General features: G+C 37.2%; 1 protein-coding gene across 1 annotated transcript; it reads left to right on the forward strand.

Annotated features, from left to right (window-relative positions):
* The first annotated feature begins 1,425 nt into the window (after nt 1–1,425).
* Nucleotides 1,426–12,421, forward strand: LOC148045551 (centrosomal protein 43-like). The gene is made up of 5 exons (XM_087715144.1): nt 1,426–1,550; nt 3,279–3,341; nt 4,721–4,754; nt 5,797–5,890; nt 12,171–12,421. Exons 2-5 carry the CDS (start codon nt 3,308–3,310, stop codon nt 12,243–12,245), a joined length of 237 nt encoding a protein of 78 aa, XP_087571270.1. The 5' UTR covers nt 1,426–1,550; nt 3,279–3,307; the 3' UTR covers nt 12,246–12,421.
* The last annotated feature ends 4,125 nt before the right edge of the window (nt 12,422–16,546 follow it).

Genomic DNA, 16,546 nt, shown 5'->3' on the forward strand with positions numbered 1-16,546 from the left:
TTTGAAGAGCACATTTGGAAGAACAGCATCGCTAAAAATCTAATCCAAATCTCTCCGCATTCCCATGCAAATAATAATATCAAATCCCCCTTAGAGGTAAAAGGATTTTCTCTTAACAGTTTTGTACACTATTCAGAGAAACAAACGCCTAACACCGGGAAAAGATTAAGAGGAGAACAATATATGGATTTGTCCCACTGGAACCCAATGTCAATTAATAAGGAGTTGCTGCACAGAATAACAATTGCACAACCAAGGAACTACTTTGATATAAACTTCCTAGAAGCATCTACCTGGGTACTTTGGAAAAAGCATACTGGATTCCAAAGATGTTTGGATTGATCCTGTAAAAGGTAAATTATTGAACAGTGTGTGAGTACAACTTGTTCCCAGGGTCAACTTTATAAACTCAAGGAGTTTCTGGCCCATTTCAAGGTCCATTCAACATGCTAGTCCTCATCTAAAAACTTCTTCATGAATCTGTAGAATCGTTTCTAATTGTGTGTGCTTGTTATATTGGGTATGTCTTTAAAGTGCATGCCGCCCGGCCACAAACCAGGACATGTTTCACTCTATGGCACACCAAGGCGGCATGGCTTTAAAAAATTAAAAAATAAAATGAAAAATAAAAAATGAAAAATGAAAAATAAAAATAGATGTGCCAGCCCACACGCCAGCAGAGGGGGGTAAAAAAAAACCACACACACATGCACATACACATAATAAAAACAAATTATATTTATTCACATTACAAATAAATTGAATTCCTCCCCCCCCTCGCTCTAACCCACATACCTTCCAGCTCCCTCAAAAATGCTAGATTTGGTCTAGCCAGGGCCAGGCAGGCTAGGCTAGTTGCTGCTAGAGTCACCACGTGGATGACTCTGCTTAAACATTTTAAAATAGGCTCGAAACAAAGTGCCCTCTGCAGGAGGAGGCGGGAGTATCACGTGCCTCATTTGCATACGTAATTTTCGGGTTTTAACCCTTGGTTGACACTTAAAAGGCGAAAAAATCCTTATGCAAAGGAGGCCCATAGTTCTCTAGCCTCCTCCTATTAACTGCACTAAGGAGACTCAGAGTCACTGTGACTTAGAGTCTGGGAGCAACTACCTTGGCCTTTTTAATAATTTTGAAAATAGTTTCCTTTCCCTCAGGAGACTGGTGAGGCCTCGCCTCCCCTGCCTCTAGTGACTGCACGTCACTGATTACAATATAATCTCTTTTTTCATAGAATTATTGATGTTGGTGATCAATAATTCTGTAACAGAACTGTTTTAAAGAATCTTCTGAGATTAAGTAAGAAATAAATACAGAACGTTGCATTCCTCACTTTGTAGCAAAAATCATTATTCATTTTGCTAGTTGTCATATTGTATTAGTAAGTGAATGCTGAAGTAGTTGGCTGATGATTGCATTCGCCACCTCTTTTTATTAAAGGAAAAATGATTACAACAAAGCAGCAAATGTTGCATCTCTTTCTGATTCATTACCCATAAAGAGTGGTCTGAATTCTTTGAGTGAAGTACCTCCATTAAAGGAGTCTGAAAGTAAGTATTTTACATAGATATCTTGGCTGTACTAAACACAATATAATCGGAATTGGCCTAAGTTTCATGGTTAGCTTGTGTTACATGATCAGATGTTAAACCATTTGTCATTCCTATTTTATAAGAAAAGTGATAGAATGGGATACACATGACCTGTGATAGCTAATGCATTCCAAAAATACAAAACTGACAGCTGGCAACAAGATGTATTGTTTCATTGATGAACTGAAGTACCCTATTTTTCAGAGTATAAGGCGCACCTTCCCTGCCCCCTAAAAGAGGGTGAAAATTTGGGTGTGTCTTATACACTGAATGTAGCCCCACTCACTGGCCCCAACCCTTTGGTCTCTGCCTCCAATTTACCTCTGTAGCAAACGGGCTGCGGAGGTTTGAATAAGCTATAGCAATCCCTGCAGCCTGTAACAGCTGATGATCTGGAGAAATTGAAAGTGAAACTTGCTGTTTGCTCCACGGCAGATTTTTTTTCTTGTGCTTATCAGGTTGTTTGCTGCAAGGAGGTAAGTCAACAACTATAAATGCTTATAGAATGTTCAAATTATTGGACTTATTTTTAAAGACTGATTTATTATTATTCTACACAACTTAACAAAATGAAGAAGCTTTTTAAAATAAATGCTTGATCTGAAGAGGCCCCATGCTATTGTTTTAAAAAGTGCTATTCTTTTAAATAGCAGAGAATAACTATTTTAACAGCATCTGTACAAGTATAGTCTGAAATATAACACTACAAACAGTGTATATTGTCTGTACTGTTTGTTGCAAGCAGGCAAATTGCTGAGAGGCAGATATTTTTCCCTTGTTTTCCTCCCCCAAATCTAGATGCGTCTTATACTTTGGAGCATCTTATACTCTGAAAAATACGGTAGCTTTCCTCCAAAAGCCAAGTTAAGTGTTAAAAATGGGATAGCAAAAATGCACTATTTGTCCTTTAGATGTACCCAAAGACATGAGTGGATTTTGACTTATGCATTAGGATTCCTTCTTCTTTCCCATTCCCACTGCATACTTCCCTTCCAAAAGCAGGAATGGATAGTCCTAAGCAAGCAGGTTTGAGGCCTTATACCACCAGTCAAAAAAGAAATCCCAATGGGTAAAAGTTCATCCAATATAATTTCCCTTCTGTTTCTCTGGTGCTAATTCTCTAATTTCCATTCACATATAAACTCTTTTTCACAAGTCTTTGTACGCATAAAAAGTCCCTTTTCTAGGCCAGGTTTTTCAGATTGCGTTCTGCAGAACCTTAGGGTTCCATGAGAACTTGATAGGATTCTGTGATAAACTTAAAGAGGAAAAAAGTTCATGCAGCTCTGTCATTAGCGCTTTGCCTAGATTAAAGGTTCCAGGATTATTATTTTTGATTTAACACATTGTGCAGCCTGAAATGTTTGAAAAGTCCTTTTGTAGGTTCTCTTTTTCTATCACTACAGCTCTCCACACCCAAACAGTGCAGGTGGTAAAGAGCAAGCAAAGATCACTGTCCAGTTTGAACAATTCCCATTGTTTAAAAAGATTCACAAACCCCTTCTGGAATAGATTTTTACAAATGTAGAGAAGTAAAAGATCGATTTCTGTTCCCATTACCAGTCATAATAGCAATATATTAACCTAAAATAGGATTTAATATTAATAATGTTTTCAAACTCTTACTTTGATTAACAGGTTTACGTAAAATGCAAGCATCATTTTAATCTAATTTTTATTTTTCAGATGCAAATTCAGTTTTGAAAGATGTAAAGATGGTGAATTCTAAACTCGGATCACTTGAACTAGGCAAGTAGCTTGTCTGCAGAAGTACAGTTAACATTTGTATATGTAGTTGCAGAATGTTTTTTCTAGGAATTAGTATGATTTGCCCTTACAGATAGTCCTCAATTAACAGATGTAATGGATACTGCTCATTATGGTTGTTAAACCCTTCATGGTATTGGACCTGGGTACTTGAGAGACCGCCTGCTGCCAATTACCTCCCAAAAAACCATCAGATCTCACAGGGTCGGCCTCCTCCGGGTTCCGTCCACCAGCCAATGCCATCTGGCTACTACCCGGGGGAGGGCCTTCTCTGTAGCAGCTCCGGCCCTTTGGAATGAACTCCCCGCGGGGATCCGGACCCTCACCTCTCTCCAGGCCTTCCGGAAAGCCGTCAAAACCTGGCTGTGCCGGCAGGCCTGGGGTTGATGAGTTCCCCTCTCCTCTCGACTGGTATGGCTGTGTGATTTTCGTGTATTTTAATTATGTGTACTGTTGTTTATGTTCCCTTTCCCCTTTGAGTTGTTCGCCGCCCTGAGTCCCTCCTGGAGAAGGGCGGCATACAAATAAACCAAAACTAAACTAAACTAAACTAAACTAAACTAAACTAAACTAAACTAAACTAAACTAAACTAAACTAAACTAAACTAAACTAAACTAAACTAAATAATGATGTTCATAAAATGGGTCACCGTGTGGCAGACTTGATTTTATTACCTTTTTTGAGGTGGTTATTAAGCAAATAACCATAGTTGTTAACTGATTCTGCAGGTGTTAAGGAAATGCTGCAGCTGTTAAGCAAACCCATTATTTTCTATGGGGCATTTTTGCCAAAAACTGGAAATAAATGTAAGATTTTGGCAAAAATGTCATAGATGTCATGAGATACTGCAGATGATTGTAAATGCAGGCTGGTGCAACCACATGACTGAGAGCCAGCCATTGGAACTTTAAAATTAGTTTATAAATGCCTTCTGGGAGTCTATCCTAACTTTTAATGGTTGCTAAGCAACTGGTTATAAATCAAGGATTACCTGTAAGCGTTATACATTAAACATGTTATTCTCAAACTTCATTATTTTTCTCAAAAAATACTTGTGTTTTATAATAATATATATTAAAATATTATATTTATATGCTGCCTGACTCTCCATGACTATAGGCGATTCACAATTGTTAAAAACATTTTAAAACAGAACAATACAAACTACAGCAACATAAAAAAAAGAACAAAAATCCCGCAGAGGAACAAGGAAAAATAGACAGGGGTGTTCCTCAGCCAAAGCCTGGACAAAGAGCCATATCTTCCAATCACACTTAACTATTAATGATGTCAAATATCAATGTATATTGAAAGGTTCAATTTCAAGTCTTCTATTCTTCATTTAATTGTTTACAAACAGGAGAGGAAAATGAATATATTGATGATTTCAACAGGTAAGAGGAAAAATATTTAAAACTATTAATTTTCAGGAAGATGGATATAAATAGCATCATTCAAGGATATGTCACTCCTAGGAGGACTTTCCCAGCTTATACGCTATAGTAGATATACCCTATTTATAATTTCACATATTTCTAATTAAGCTTACATTGTTTATATTTTCCTCCCTAGAAATGATCAAAAATGTTATGTGAAACAGTACCTTTTACCTATATGGTCCTTTCAGGCCTGCTATGATTGAGTATTTCCAAAGGAGAGAGATAACACTTGAGATAAATTGGATGGGGAAATAGCTAATTAAGAGAAGCAGCTGGAGGAAAAGCTTGCTTTTAGAAATCTAATCTTGCTTGGCCATGCTATGCACAGGAATACAAAATGGAGATCATTTTTTTCAGGAAAACTCACCTAAATCTCTTCATTGTTATAATTGTTTTCTGCAGTAGCACTATTCAATTTACTCAAGTGCTTTACACTTTAAAAAGTGGGGCTTGAAAATTTGTTTTATATTTAATATTTTAAACATTTTATAAAATTTTAAGTTTGGTTAATTTTATAAATTCTTTGATATCTGGCAATTCATATGTCATTAACTGTAAAGTCAGTTGACATTGCATCTGATTAAATGCTTAGATGAGTTTTTAGGAGCAAAATTATTTGTAAATCAATATCAAATTGGATTTGATGCCAAGTTATGAACTTTCTTTGAAGTAGTCTATGTATCATTTTATATGCACAATATTATATGTAGGAATAAATCCTTTATAATAAATTTCATTGCACAAGTACTAAATCATTTCAAAAGGAAATCAGGATCTATGTTATTGTGTAATAAATGCTTCTGGCTTCTTATATCTCTGGATTTCAGATTTTTCTTGTAGAGGTTTCAAAAAAGAATAAATGGGATTAAATGTTCTTTGCCTCCATGTTTATTGTAATGTTATAAATCATATATTGTACTGTTTCAAGACAAATTTCAGTGCAGTAATATTTATGTAATATGATCATTTAATTTTCATATTTTAACTTTTTTTATAGCACCAGTCATCGGTCAGAGAAAAGTGAAGTCAGCATTGGTGAAGAAATAGATGATATTTCTATGGAAATAGAAGACTTCATTACTAGTGAAAAGGTATGATTTGCTTTAATTTAACACTCTAATTGGGGTTGATGATATATCTATGTAGTATGTAGCAAAATAAACCATTACTTGCAAAAGAATTAATGTCACAAATTGATACACACACACACACACACACACACACACACACACACACAGTCAATATATTGCTTTTGATCCAGAACTGTTCCCAATAAAATATAAATGAGGTGGCTATTGAATATTAGCAGATTTCAATATAGGATATTGTTTTAAAACAACAAAGGTTTGAGACAATCATATGGTAAAGAAAAGGGAAGGAAGATGATATTTTTGTAGCTGAATTGAGAATATTACTCCAAGATAAGTGAGCAGTTCCCATACTTGTTTGTGCAGGTCCCCAGTTTGTACAAAAATATAAAGGAGGAATTGCAGAAATACTAATTGTTACAAATTAGTAACAATTTGTAACAAATTGTTGCAACAAATTGCAACAAAGTGCAACAAATTGCACTGAAATTTGTCTTGAAACAGTACAATATATGATTTATAACATTACAATAAACATGGAGGCAAAGAACATTTAATCCCATTTATTCTTTTTTGAAACCTCTACAAAAAAAATCTGAAATCCAGAGATATAAGAAGCCAGAAGCATTTATTACACAATAACATAAATCCTGATTTCCTTTTGAAATGATTTAGTACTTGTGCAATGAAATTTATTATAAAGGATTTATTCCTACATATAATATTGTGCAACAATGCATATGGACTGCATTTGTTTGCTTCTGTGTGGCTTTTTGCATTAGTGTAAGCAGTGCTAAATGATCAGAAACTCAAATATTAATATGATGCACAGGTCTAAGATCCTAGCTGATTTTACTTTTTTCAGTCCACAATTTGTAAGCAAAAAGCAAATCCTCATTTAGGATCTTAAATGTAATAAACTCCAGTTTGAACACCACCATACGTTTTTCATCTTTGATTAGTATAACTGTTGGCATGAATGGGAAGAGCTAGAGAAAAAGGGAACACAATGCATGCACTGTTTTTTGCAGTCATCTATACGATTGCAGCTTTTAATAAAGCTCACAAATAACAAAATGAGTAATAGGGGGAAAACTAATGAGAACAATGACCACAAAAGTATCATCTGTATACTCTAATACAGTGATAGCGAACCTTTTTTGGCTGCCGTGCCAAAAGTGGGGGGAGCACAAGGGGGGGTCGTGCGCCGGCGTGCCACATCCATAATGCTATGCGTGCGACACCACCACCACCTGCACGCATGTGCACGACCAGCAACACCCCCACCCCACATTTGCCATGACTTTTTTGGACTTCCCAGGTTCCTGAGGCTTTCTAGGAGCCTGGGGAGGGCAAAAACAGCTTTCTCCTTGACGCCCTCTGGAGGCCTCAGGAGCTTCCCTGAAGGCTCCGGAGGGCAAAAAATGGACCTACGGGGAACCCGGAAGTTTGGGAATGGTGACTTCCGATTTGTCCGTAGGAGCGATTTTCGACCTCCTGAGTCTTCAGGAGGCTTCCTTGAGCAAAAAATGGACCTACGGACAAACCAGAAGTCATTCTGGTTTGCTCATAGGGCCTGTTTTTGCCCTCCGGAGCCTTCAGAGAAGCCTGAAGGCCCCAGAAGTCGAACTTCGGGTTCCCCATAGGTCCGTTTTTCACCCTCCGGAGGCTTCAGGAGTTTTCAGGAGGCTTCCCTGAAGGCTCCGGAGGGCGAAAAACGGCCCTACGAGCAAACTGGAAGTGATTTCTGGTTTGCCCGTAGGGCCAGTTTTCGCATGCTCCGGAGGGCGAAAAATGGCCTCAAAAGAAGGCTGGCCAGCTGACAGGGCAATGACTTGTGTGCCCTGACAAATGGCTCCATGTGCCACCTGTGTTCACCATCACGGCTCTAATATTGTGCTTGAAAAAGAAGCCCTGCTGCTTTAGAAGGCATGGCAAAATGGGGGACAAGTACAAAATCTAGTCATACTTCTTCCATTGACAAAGTAGGAAAAACCTGCACCGAAAAACCTGGCTACAAGTGACAGAATTTCATTTAGTTAACCCAGTCCCAGAATACAATATATATATATATATATATATATATATATATATATATATATATATATATATATATATATATATATATATATATATATATATATATATATATATATATATATATATATATATATATATATATATATATATTTTAAATATATTTTATTCATTTTCACATTCCATTTGCAATCACTTATATACAGGGTATTTACTATAAAAAAAGGAAAAAAAAAGAAATAAAACAAACAAAATAAAGAGGAACACAACTCATCATTCACAACCCCACCTAACACTTCCATCCTCCATACACCCCATCTACCTCCTCCAACTTTCCTTTCTCCCTCTAACACTCCCCTCCTACTTCCCTTTCCCCTCAAACCTTCCTTCTCCCCTTACTCCCCACACGCCCTCCTTACATTCCCCTTACTCCTTCCTTACTCCTCCCTCTTCTTTCCCTCTATCTCCCTCCTTGGTGTATGCCTTTATTCGAGTGTTGTTTAATCTGATAAAAGTAAAATAAACCAAGGAAAATATATATATATATATAAAGAAAGAAAAAAGAGAGAAAAGAAAAAAGAAAAAAAACCACCGTATATAAATACATTCTTGTTCTTATTGAGACTATTTTAACGCCCCCCCCCACAAATCCCCATCCCTAATCCTCCCGACTTCCCAGGGCCCACACCTGGCACTACCTTCTGTCTAAAATATCTTGTATACATATGGATTAAAAATAAAAGTAATATGTCAAAAGAAAGAAAAACAAGAAAACAAAAAAAGAAAAGAAAAGAGAAAAGAAAATAAAGAAAAAAAAAGAAACCACTCTTTGTGTTGATCTCAGCCACCCATCTTTATCTATGCTTAAATAGTATAAGTCATTCTATCTATATTTTATTCTCGTCTCTTACTTCTTTGTTATTTACCCCAACCTTCTGTAGACTCTCCCGTTCCTTTTCCTAAACCTTATATTCAGGTAAACATTTATACAAATTTGTGTAGGCATCAATATACAGTCTAACCAAAATTGATCCCTTCCGATAAAATTTAAGCAACGTGGTTCATGCCACATATTCAAATATTACTTTACAGAAGAATAATCAAACTTTCCCTTCTAATAAAATTTAAACAGCGTAAATAATCTTTCTTAACCTCCTTTTCAAACAATAATTCAAAATAATCTAACCAAGCTTCCCCTTCTTAGTAAAGTTTAAGCAGCTTAGATCAAGTATTACTTTACACAAAAATCAGTTTCTATCTTAAGATAATCCCAACCGACTTTCTCTTCTAATAGGATTTAAATAACGTAAATCATTCCACATGCATTTTACCCTCATCCCTTGCTTGTCTAATATTTACCACTATCAAATTTATGCAGACATTTGTTTAAGATCTAGCTCAAAGTAATTTCAACCAACTTTCCCTTCTAATAAGAATTAAATAGCATGGATCATTCCACATATTCAAATAATACTTTCAACAAAAATCAGTTAACCTTCTGTTTTAAAATAGTCCCTTCTAACAAAATTTAAACAACATAATTCATTCCGCATTCATTTTACATCTATCTTAAGATAATCCCAACCGGCTTTTCCTCTTCTAATAAGCTTTAAACAACGTAAATCATTCCGCATATATTTTACCCTCATCCCTTGCTTGTCTGATGTTTACCACTATCAAATTTATGCTGACATTAGTTTAAGATCTAGCTCAAAGTAATTTCACCCAACTTTCCCTTCTAATAAGAATTAATCCGCTTTTTCTACCGGAGAGAGGTCGCAAATCCCCATTCGGTCCATAACTTTGGCAAATATTTTAAAATGTCTAAATTCTCGATCTCCGTTTTTCTGCTTCTCCGAGGGAGGAAAGGCTACCCCCTCCATCTTGCAGCCACGCGGCCTGCCGCTTGCCTTCTCCTTCCGCTTGTCTCTCCTCTCTTCCAAGTGAGTCAGGAAGTCCCGCCTTCAAAGTCCTACGATAGAAATCTCGGGCCTCCGAAACAGAGTTAAGACGAAATCTTTGATTCTCAAATGTGACCGTAATGCCGGCAGGGGCCTCCCATCTGTATCGAATCTGTTGACTCCTAAGCTCTTTAGTTAAAAAGGCGTAGTCCCTTCTTGCTCTCAACATCTGGAAAGGAATATCTTTGAAGACAATCAGGTCCTGGTCATCAACTCGGAGACTGTTATTATGAAACTTTTGCACAATCGCATTTCTGGATTCTTTTGTGGAGAAATATATAATTATGTCCCTCGGGAGCTGTCGCTGTTCCGCTACCAATGAGTTCTGGCGATAGATTTTCTGAATCTGCCAATCAAAGTTAAGTCCCGGGCTTCCCACCGCATGGCTGAAGGCTTCAGCAAAGGTTTGTTTCAGATTCTCTTGCTCCTTTTCACGGAATCCTCTAACTCTTATTGCAAATGCCTTCCTATTAAAATTTATCATCATGAGCTGTTCTTCAGTGTCTCTAATTTTTTGTTGTAATATTTGAATATTAGTAGTCAAATTAAAATTAGCCTTCTCCAAGCTTTCCAATTTATTCTCTATTTCAGCAGAATAATCTGACAGGGCAGACACGGCTGCGAACGTATTCGCCTTCATTTGGTTAATTTTAGACTTTAAATCATCATATAGTTCCAATACAAATTCCTTAATTTCTTTTTTAAAATCATTAAACATTTTAAAGAAATATTCCTGTTAAAAATTCTCCAGTAGAGGGCATAGGAGACAAAGGCTGTGGTTCCAATATAAATTCTTTAGATTCTTTAGGCACATTTGTAACAAGACGCTTCTTTGATCTGGGTGCCATAATAAATAAACAGATAAGCAGCGCTTTTGCTCCCCTCTGTTTCCAAAGAAAAAGAGTTTATTTTGTTAAGGAGCGGTCTGCAGGAAGGTAAAACCGGCTAAGTACATCCGCTATCAATCACCAATGGGGGGAAATCGCCATTTTGAAGTCCATTTAGACAAAGAAGTCTCTAAGACGAATGGTGCTGGTATTTAAGATAGTAATAAAAGCATAAATCTCACAGGAGTGGGACCCGCCCGTATTAACCTAGCTTGAAAAAAACTTTGCTTTGTCCTGAGGGGGGGGGGGCTAGCCTGTCTGGGGCTGCCAAAAAAGGCAGCTGAGAAGAACTGGCTGGAGATAAAAGCTCCGCTCCCGCTGGATCTAATCTCTGTCCACAGCCAAAAAAAAAGAAAAGGCTGTGGATTACGAATAGACCCTAGCATACAGAGCTACTCCCTGCCCCTTTCTTAGCCAAAAAGGGGTGATATCTATGATCTTATTTAGATATACAGACCAGATCCCTGAGAGGAGCTCGGTTGAGCCCTCCTCGGCAACAGGCCACGCCCCCAGGAACCCAGAATACAATATTTGAAGTGGTTGATGGCCAGATATTCAAGATATGCAGGGTACGATAATCTTACCTGAAGAATAACAATAACGCTTAGACTTATATACTGCTTTACAGTGCTTTACAGCCCTCTCTAAGCAGTTCACAGAGTCAGCATATTGTCCCAACAATCTGGGTCCTCATTTTACCAACCTCGGGGGGGATGGAAGGATGAGTCAACCTGAGCCGGTCAGGATCAAAACCAGAATGTGGGCAGAATTAGCTTGCAATACTGCACTCTGCACCATGGCTGCTAATAGGTATGAGCCTTTTAGTTTAGTTTATTTCTTGCTGCCAATTCGAAAGCAAAATTGAAGCTAATCTGAAACTTTGAATCAAGATTGGATTATGCCACATCCTGAACGGGACCTTTCTTCAATAACAGATATCAGTGTTACAATATCTCAAGGGTTGCCGCAAAGAAGAGGGAGTCAAGCTGTTCTCCAGGGCGCCTGAGTGTAGAACAAGAAGCAATGGGTGGAAAGTAATCAAGGAGAGAAGCAATTTAGAACCGAGGAAAAATTTCCTAACAGGTAGAACAATTAATGAGTGGAACAGCTTGCCTCCAGAAGTTGTGAATGCTCCTACTCTGGAAATCTTTAAGAAGATGTTGGATAGCCATTTGTCTGAAATGGTATAAGGTTTCCTGCCTAGGCAGGGGGTTGGACTAGAAGACCTCCAAGGTCCCTTCCAACTCTGCTATTGTATTATTGTATATATATTTTGCACTGTATGTTTCCTAAAGTCTCTGATACAGCCTTTTTTAAACAAAAATAATGTATTTAACAGACAACATACATTAATCTAAATTTTAATATTAGTAATTTCCCTATTTTTTTTCTTTCTAGCTTGAAGACCTCACACAAGACTTCACTGTTTCTCAGTTAAGCGTTGAAGCAGATTACCTAGAGGATGTTGCATGAGTAGAGAGCAGAAATCTTAAATGGTGGGACTGTCGACCTTTGTAGACTGTATTTTAAGACAATCAATCTTCTGAAATACCCCTCACAAATCGTGCCTTTTATTTCAAGAGAAAAAATAAAACAACCCAACAAAGCTGGAGAGGGGAAAGATTTTAAGCTCGCAAAGAATGGAGTTTAATACTCAGAGGTGGGTTCCTACCAGTTCGCACCTATTTGGTAGAACCGGTTCGTCAAATCTACCGAACTGGTTAGAAGAGGTTCCACCAGTGGACCCGGAAAGCAGACCACACTTACAGAAGAGGTTCCAAAAAATTTTTAAACCCACCACTCACACACACACACACACACACACACACACACACACACACAGACACACACACACACGGACTGACAGAGAAAGAGAGAGAAAGAGAAAGAAAGGAAGAAATAAATAAAGAAAAAAGAAAAAAGAAAGAAAAAGAGTGAGAGATGAAAGAAAAAAAGAAAAAAGGGACAGAGAGACAAAAGGAAAGAAAGAGAGAAAGAGAGAGAGAGAAAGAGAGAGAGAGAACACATGGCCGGCAAGCCACTCCCACCAGGTCACATGTCTGGCAAGCCACTCCCACAAAGGAGGCCACACCCACAGAGTAGGTTCCAAAAAAATTTGAAACCCACCACTGTTAATACTGCTGACTAGTTCAATTAAGGTAGTAGTTAGGTCCAGAGAGAGGTCTGTTGCAGGCGACAAACACACCACCATTTGATTTATAAACATTCAGAAGGGAAGAAATCCATCAAGTATATGAAGAATGGCAGACATGGTTTGATGTTATGGCAACTATCTAGGTTTTTTTAGCTGAAGAAAGTAAGAAAATTCAGCAAGGTTGCTATTTTGTTGACTCAGTTTTCAGTATAATTTATCTTTTAGCTACTGAAGTTATTTTAGTTGACAGGGCATAATTCTCAAAATTCTCAAAATGGCAATAGAATACCTAACTTGAGGTATATTACATGTTCTGAATTATGAATCCCTCAGGATTTCTAGCAAGTTGACCTTTTTTGCAGCTTTAAGTGTTTAGTTTTGTGGCCAAGATTGCTAAGTACTTCTGAATATTGCCACTGAAATATGAGCCTTAACTTTAAACCTATTTTTATATATATTAAAACATTGTTACCATTTTGTTTAATTTAATGAAAATTATAAATGATTATTAGCATGTTTTTTTTCTTTGAAACACAGGTGAATGCAAAATAAAAATATTTCCAAAAAACTTAAAAGTTCTGTGATAACAGTCCTTTATTTAAAATAATTCTCTTTGTGATCCTTGTCTTTTATTTTTTTAAGTATTATTTGACATTTTCTAAACATTAAAATCACAATTATACTTTTACAGCTTTCCGTTATCGGTATTTCTTTTTTCTGATTTCGGGTTTACCATTTTCCATTCTATTGTCTTATACACATTCTTTGTTTCATACTTTCTCATTTTTACAATATATACATCTATATACAATATTTCCATTTCTATTGCTTTCTAAGTATATGCCATCTCCTTTCATTATGTTTACGATGGAACTAAGAGATAGAGAGGAAACAGTACCACAAGATATGGAATAGGTGATATAACTGGCTCGAAAAAGGATGTAAAATCAATGCACAAGGAACAGATACATCCTTGTCTTTTAATGCTGAGTATGAACCTTCTTTAGCCTGCTTCTAGACACCTTAAGTTATAAAACCTAAGTGGTCTGTATATCATATATGGCTATGCTTATGTTTAAATACATATAGAAATACAGTGTTTACTAATAAGCTTTGTACAAGAATTTTAATTGATACTCAGCAATATATTATCTGTGATTTAGTTATATTAATCCTTGGCCATTTTTTTGAGCATCTTAGTGCACCTTAATAAAAACTGACAACTTTTGAAGTTTTTTTTTTAATTAAAATTATTCCAATTACTATCAGTAAACTGAAATTGGTTGTGATTTGCAGTTTATTTTTAAGGTTGCCATCCACCACTGGCTTGTTAGGCCATGATATTTGTAATTCATATGAATTATAGCCAAGCAGTTGAGGAAGGTATTAGTAGGAAAGGCTGCTTTAGTTTCAGTCTGCTTTCTACTTGTTGAGTATATTAAATAACAAAGTGATTCCTTTCCATACAAGCACTTATGGTGGAAACATTGTGAAAATTTAAATTTTGGGCTCCCCCCCCCCAAAAAAAATTCTTGTTTTTGTGGTAGACTGAGTTCTAGAGAAGGTAACACTTGCGTGTACTTTTTTGCCACTTTAGTTGGTGAAGCCAACAATGAATTTATATAGTTTTTCATGAATTAATACAACTACGGTTGCTGACGTCCATGCAACTGTTACTAGTGTTGTGATGGGCTTTGGTGGGTTGGAGTCAAGTGGGATAAATATTGTTTAACAAGAGTCCCTACTTAGCTTAAAACAAAAAAAAATCAAATCAAAAAGATTTCGTTGGGCTTTTTATAAAGGCAGTGTGTGCACTTAAGAAATTGCTTTGTCGTTGTCTATTTCTATCATCCCAAGAAGCTCCAGATAAAAGTAAACAATTTACCCACAGCTTTGCAATATAGTTCATGATTATCCCCACTGCAAGAATAGAAATGTGGGGGAGGGGGCGACTGAGAAATAGTAGTTGATGACTGTTTATGACTTTAAATATCTTGGTGGCTCTCCAGAATTGGAACTAAAAATTACTCTTGTGGAATATTATTGCTAGTAAGAACTTTATTTTATGTCCCACTTTGACCATTTGTCAGGTTCGTGCTACCCTCCGGCTGGGTTTCTACACCATCATTCTTATGACAGGCTTGATATGGTACTAGCAGCAGCAAAGCCTAGAAAGACGGATTTTACAACCGAGTTCACTCCGACCTTGCAATTTCACTCAGGCTCAACATTGAAAGGCAGCTTTCAAAACCTCCGTCTATTTCCCATTCACAGTTATTTCGCCCTTCCAACAGCTTTTCACGCCTGGGATGCCACTGAAGCCAAGCTAGTGAATTATAAGCTGCCTCCACAAAACCCTCATTGGAGAATGGTGGCTGCTTTTCAAGAGGCAACTGGACTTTCTGGTTGTTGTTATTTTCTTTGAAGACATTTCGCTTCTCATCCAAGAAGTTCCTTCAGCTCATTTCTTGGATGAGAAGTGAAAGTCTTCAAAGGAAAGGAGAAAAAAACGGCTTAAGTTCGACGCTCTCCTGCCCTCCGCCCCCCCCCTCCAACCAACTTTTCTAGCGATCGTTCTAAAAGTTGACGTCATTGCTTTTGAATAAAAACAGGAGCCGTGGTTTTTTTTTCTTTCTTAAGCGTCCTCCGCTGCGGCATTTGAAGGCTGGGCTCGGAGAAGGGAGTGTAAAATTGAACGGTGGGAGACCCGAGCTTCTTCAAAGGAGGCGCTGGAGGGCTGTGTATCCCATAATAACGGGGACACCCCTCCGTCGTCTAGCGGCTAGCCTAACTGTTGGGACAAGGAGAGATACGGAATAGCGCAAAAGGAGGAGACTAGCGGTGGTGTTATCGTAGGGTATAACGAAAAGAAAGAGGTATTAAGATAGGCACACAATAGGTATATGGGAACAGGAACGGGAACTGAACTGAATTGGACTTCGTACGACCACTGGATTCATCCTGCCGAAGCACATTTATTGAGAAACTCAACTTTGAACTGATTGGCCACAGAGCTTTTGGCATAATTTAAGCATGTGTTATTTAAGAAATCCTGTTGTTAACGCTTAATTGCTTTGGAGATTCTCGGCCATCCAGGTCATGGTTAGCCCAAAGGTGCTTTTTCAAAAGGCAGCTTGCATTTTGTTTTTCCCTTGAAGATCTTTCGCTTCTCATCCATGGTCCGAACTGAAGAAGCCTCTTGGATGAGATATGAAAAGCGAAGTCCCAATGCCTTTTGTATAAAAGGACCTTTGGTTTGTTAACATTGTTAACGATTATTAGATATTTCTACACTTTGATTAGAAAGGGAAAGAAATTGGTTCAATTGATTATTTCCATGATACTTTTAAACTGGTAGCATATTCAAAAAACTGAAACAAGATGCTTTTGAGCACCTACAAAATGTATTAATTAGGTAAATTAAGTTCTGCCTTGAACAGGAGGTTGGGCTAAAAGATATTCAAGGTCGTTTCCAACCTTATTATTCTATGTATTAAATCAGAGAGTGTGACTATGATTTTATTGTTCAACAGCAGTTGGAATGTTCAAAAATTCAAATGCTAACTTTGGTGCAAAGGTGGTAGGACTGTCAATTTGCTTTGTAGTAATAATGATTGCT

Source organism: Thamnophis sirtalis, unplaced genomic scaffold (genome assembly GCF_051295495.1).
Source record: "Thamnophis sirtalis isolate CommonGarterSnake01/CBP01778 unplaced genomic scaffold, rThaSir2_p1.2 scaffold_5, whole genome shotgun sequence".
Taxonomy (NCBI): Eukaryota; Metazoa; Chordata; class Lepidosauria; order Squamata; family Natricidae; genus Thamnophis; species Thamnophis sirtalis.

Bases quoted from the DNA above. Each gene is read 5' to 3' on its own strand.
- LOC148045551 (XM_087715144.1), top strand. From the start codon at position 3,308: ATGGTGAATTCTAAACTCGGATCACTTGAACTAG. The intron at 3,342-4,720 runs GCAAGTAGCTTG...GTTTACAAACAG, and splicing joins ACTCGGATCACTTGAACTAG to GAGAGGAAAATGAATATATT. The intron at 4,755-5,796 runs GTAAGAGGAAAA...CTTTTTTTATAG, and splicing joins TATATTGATGATTTCAACAG to CACCAGTCATCGGTCAGAGA.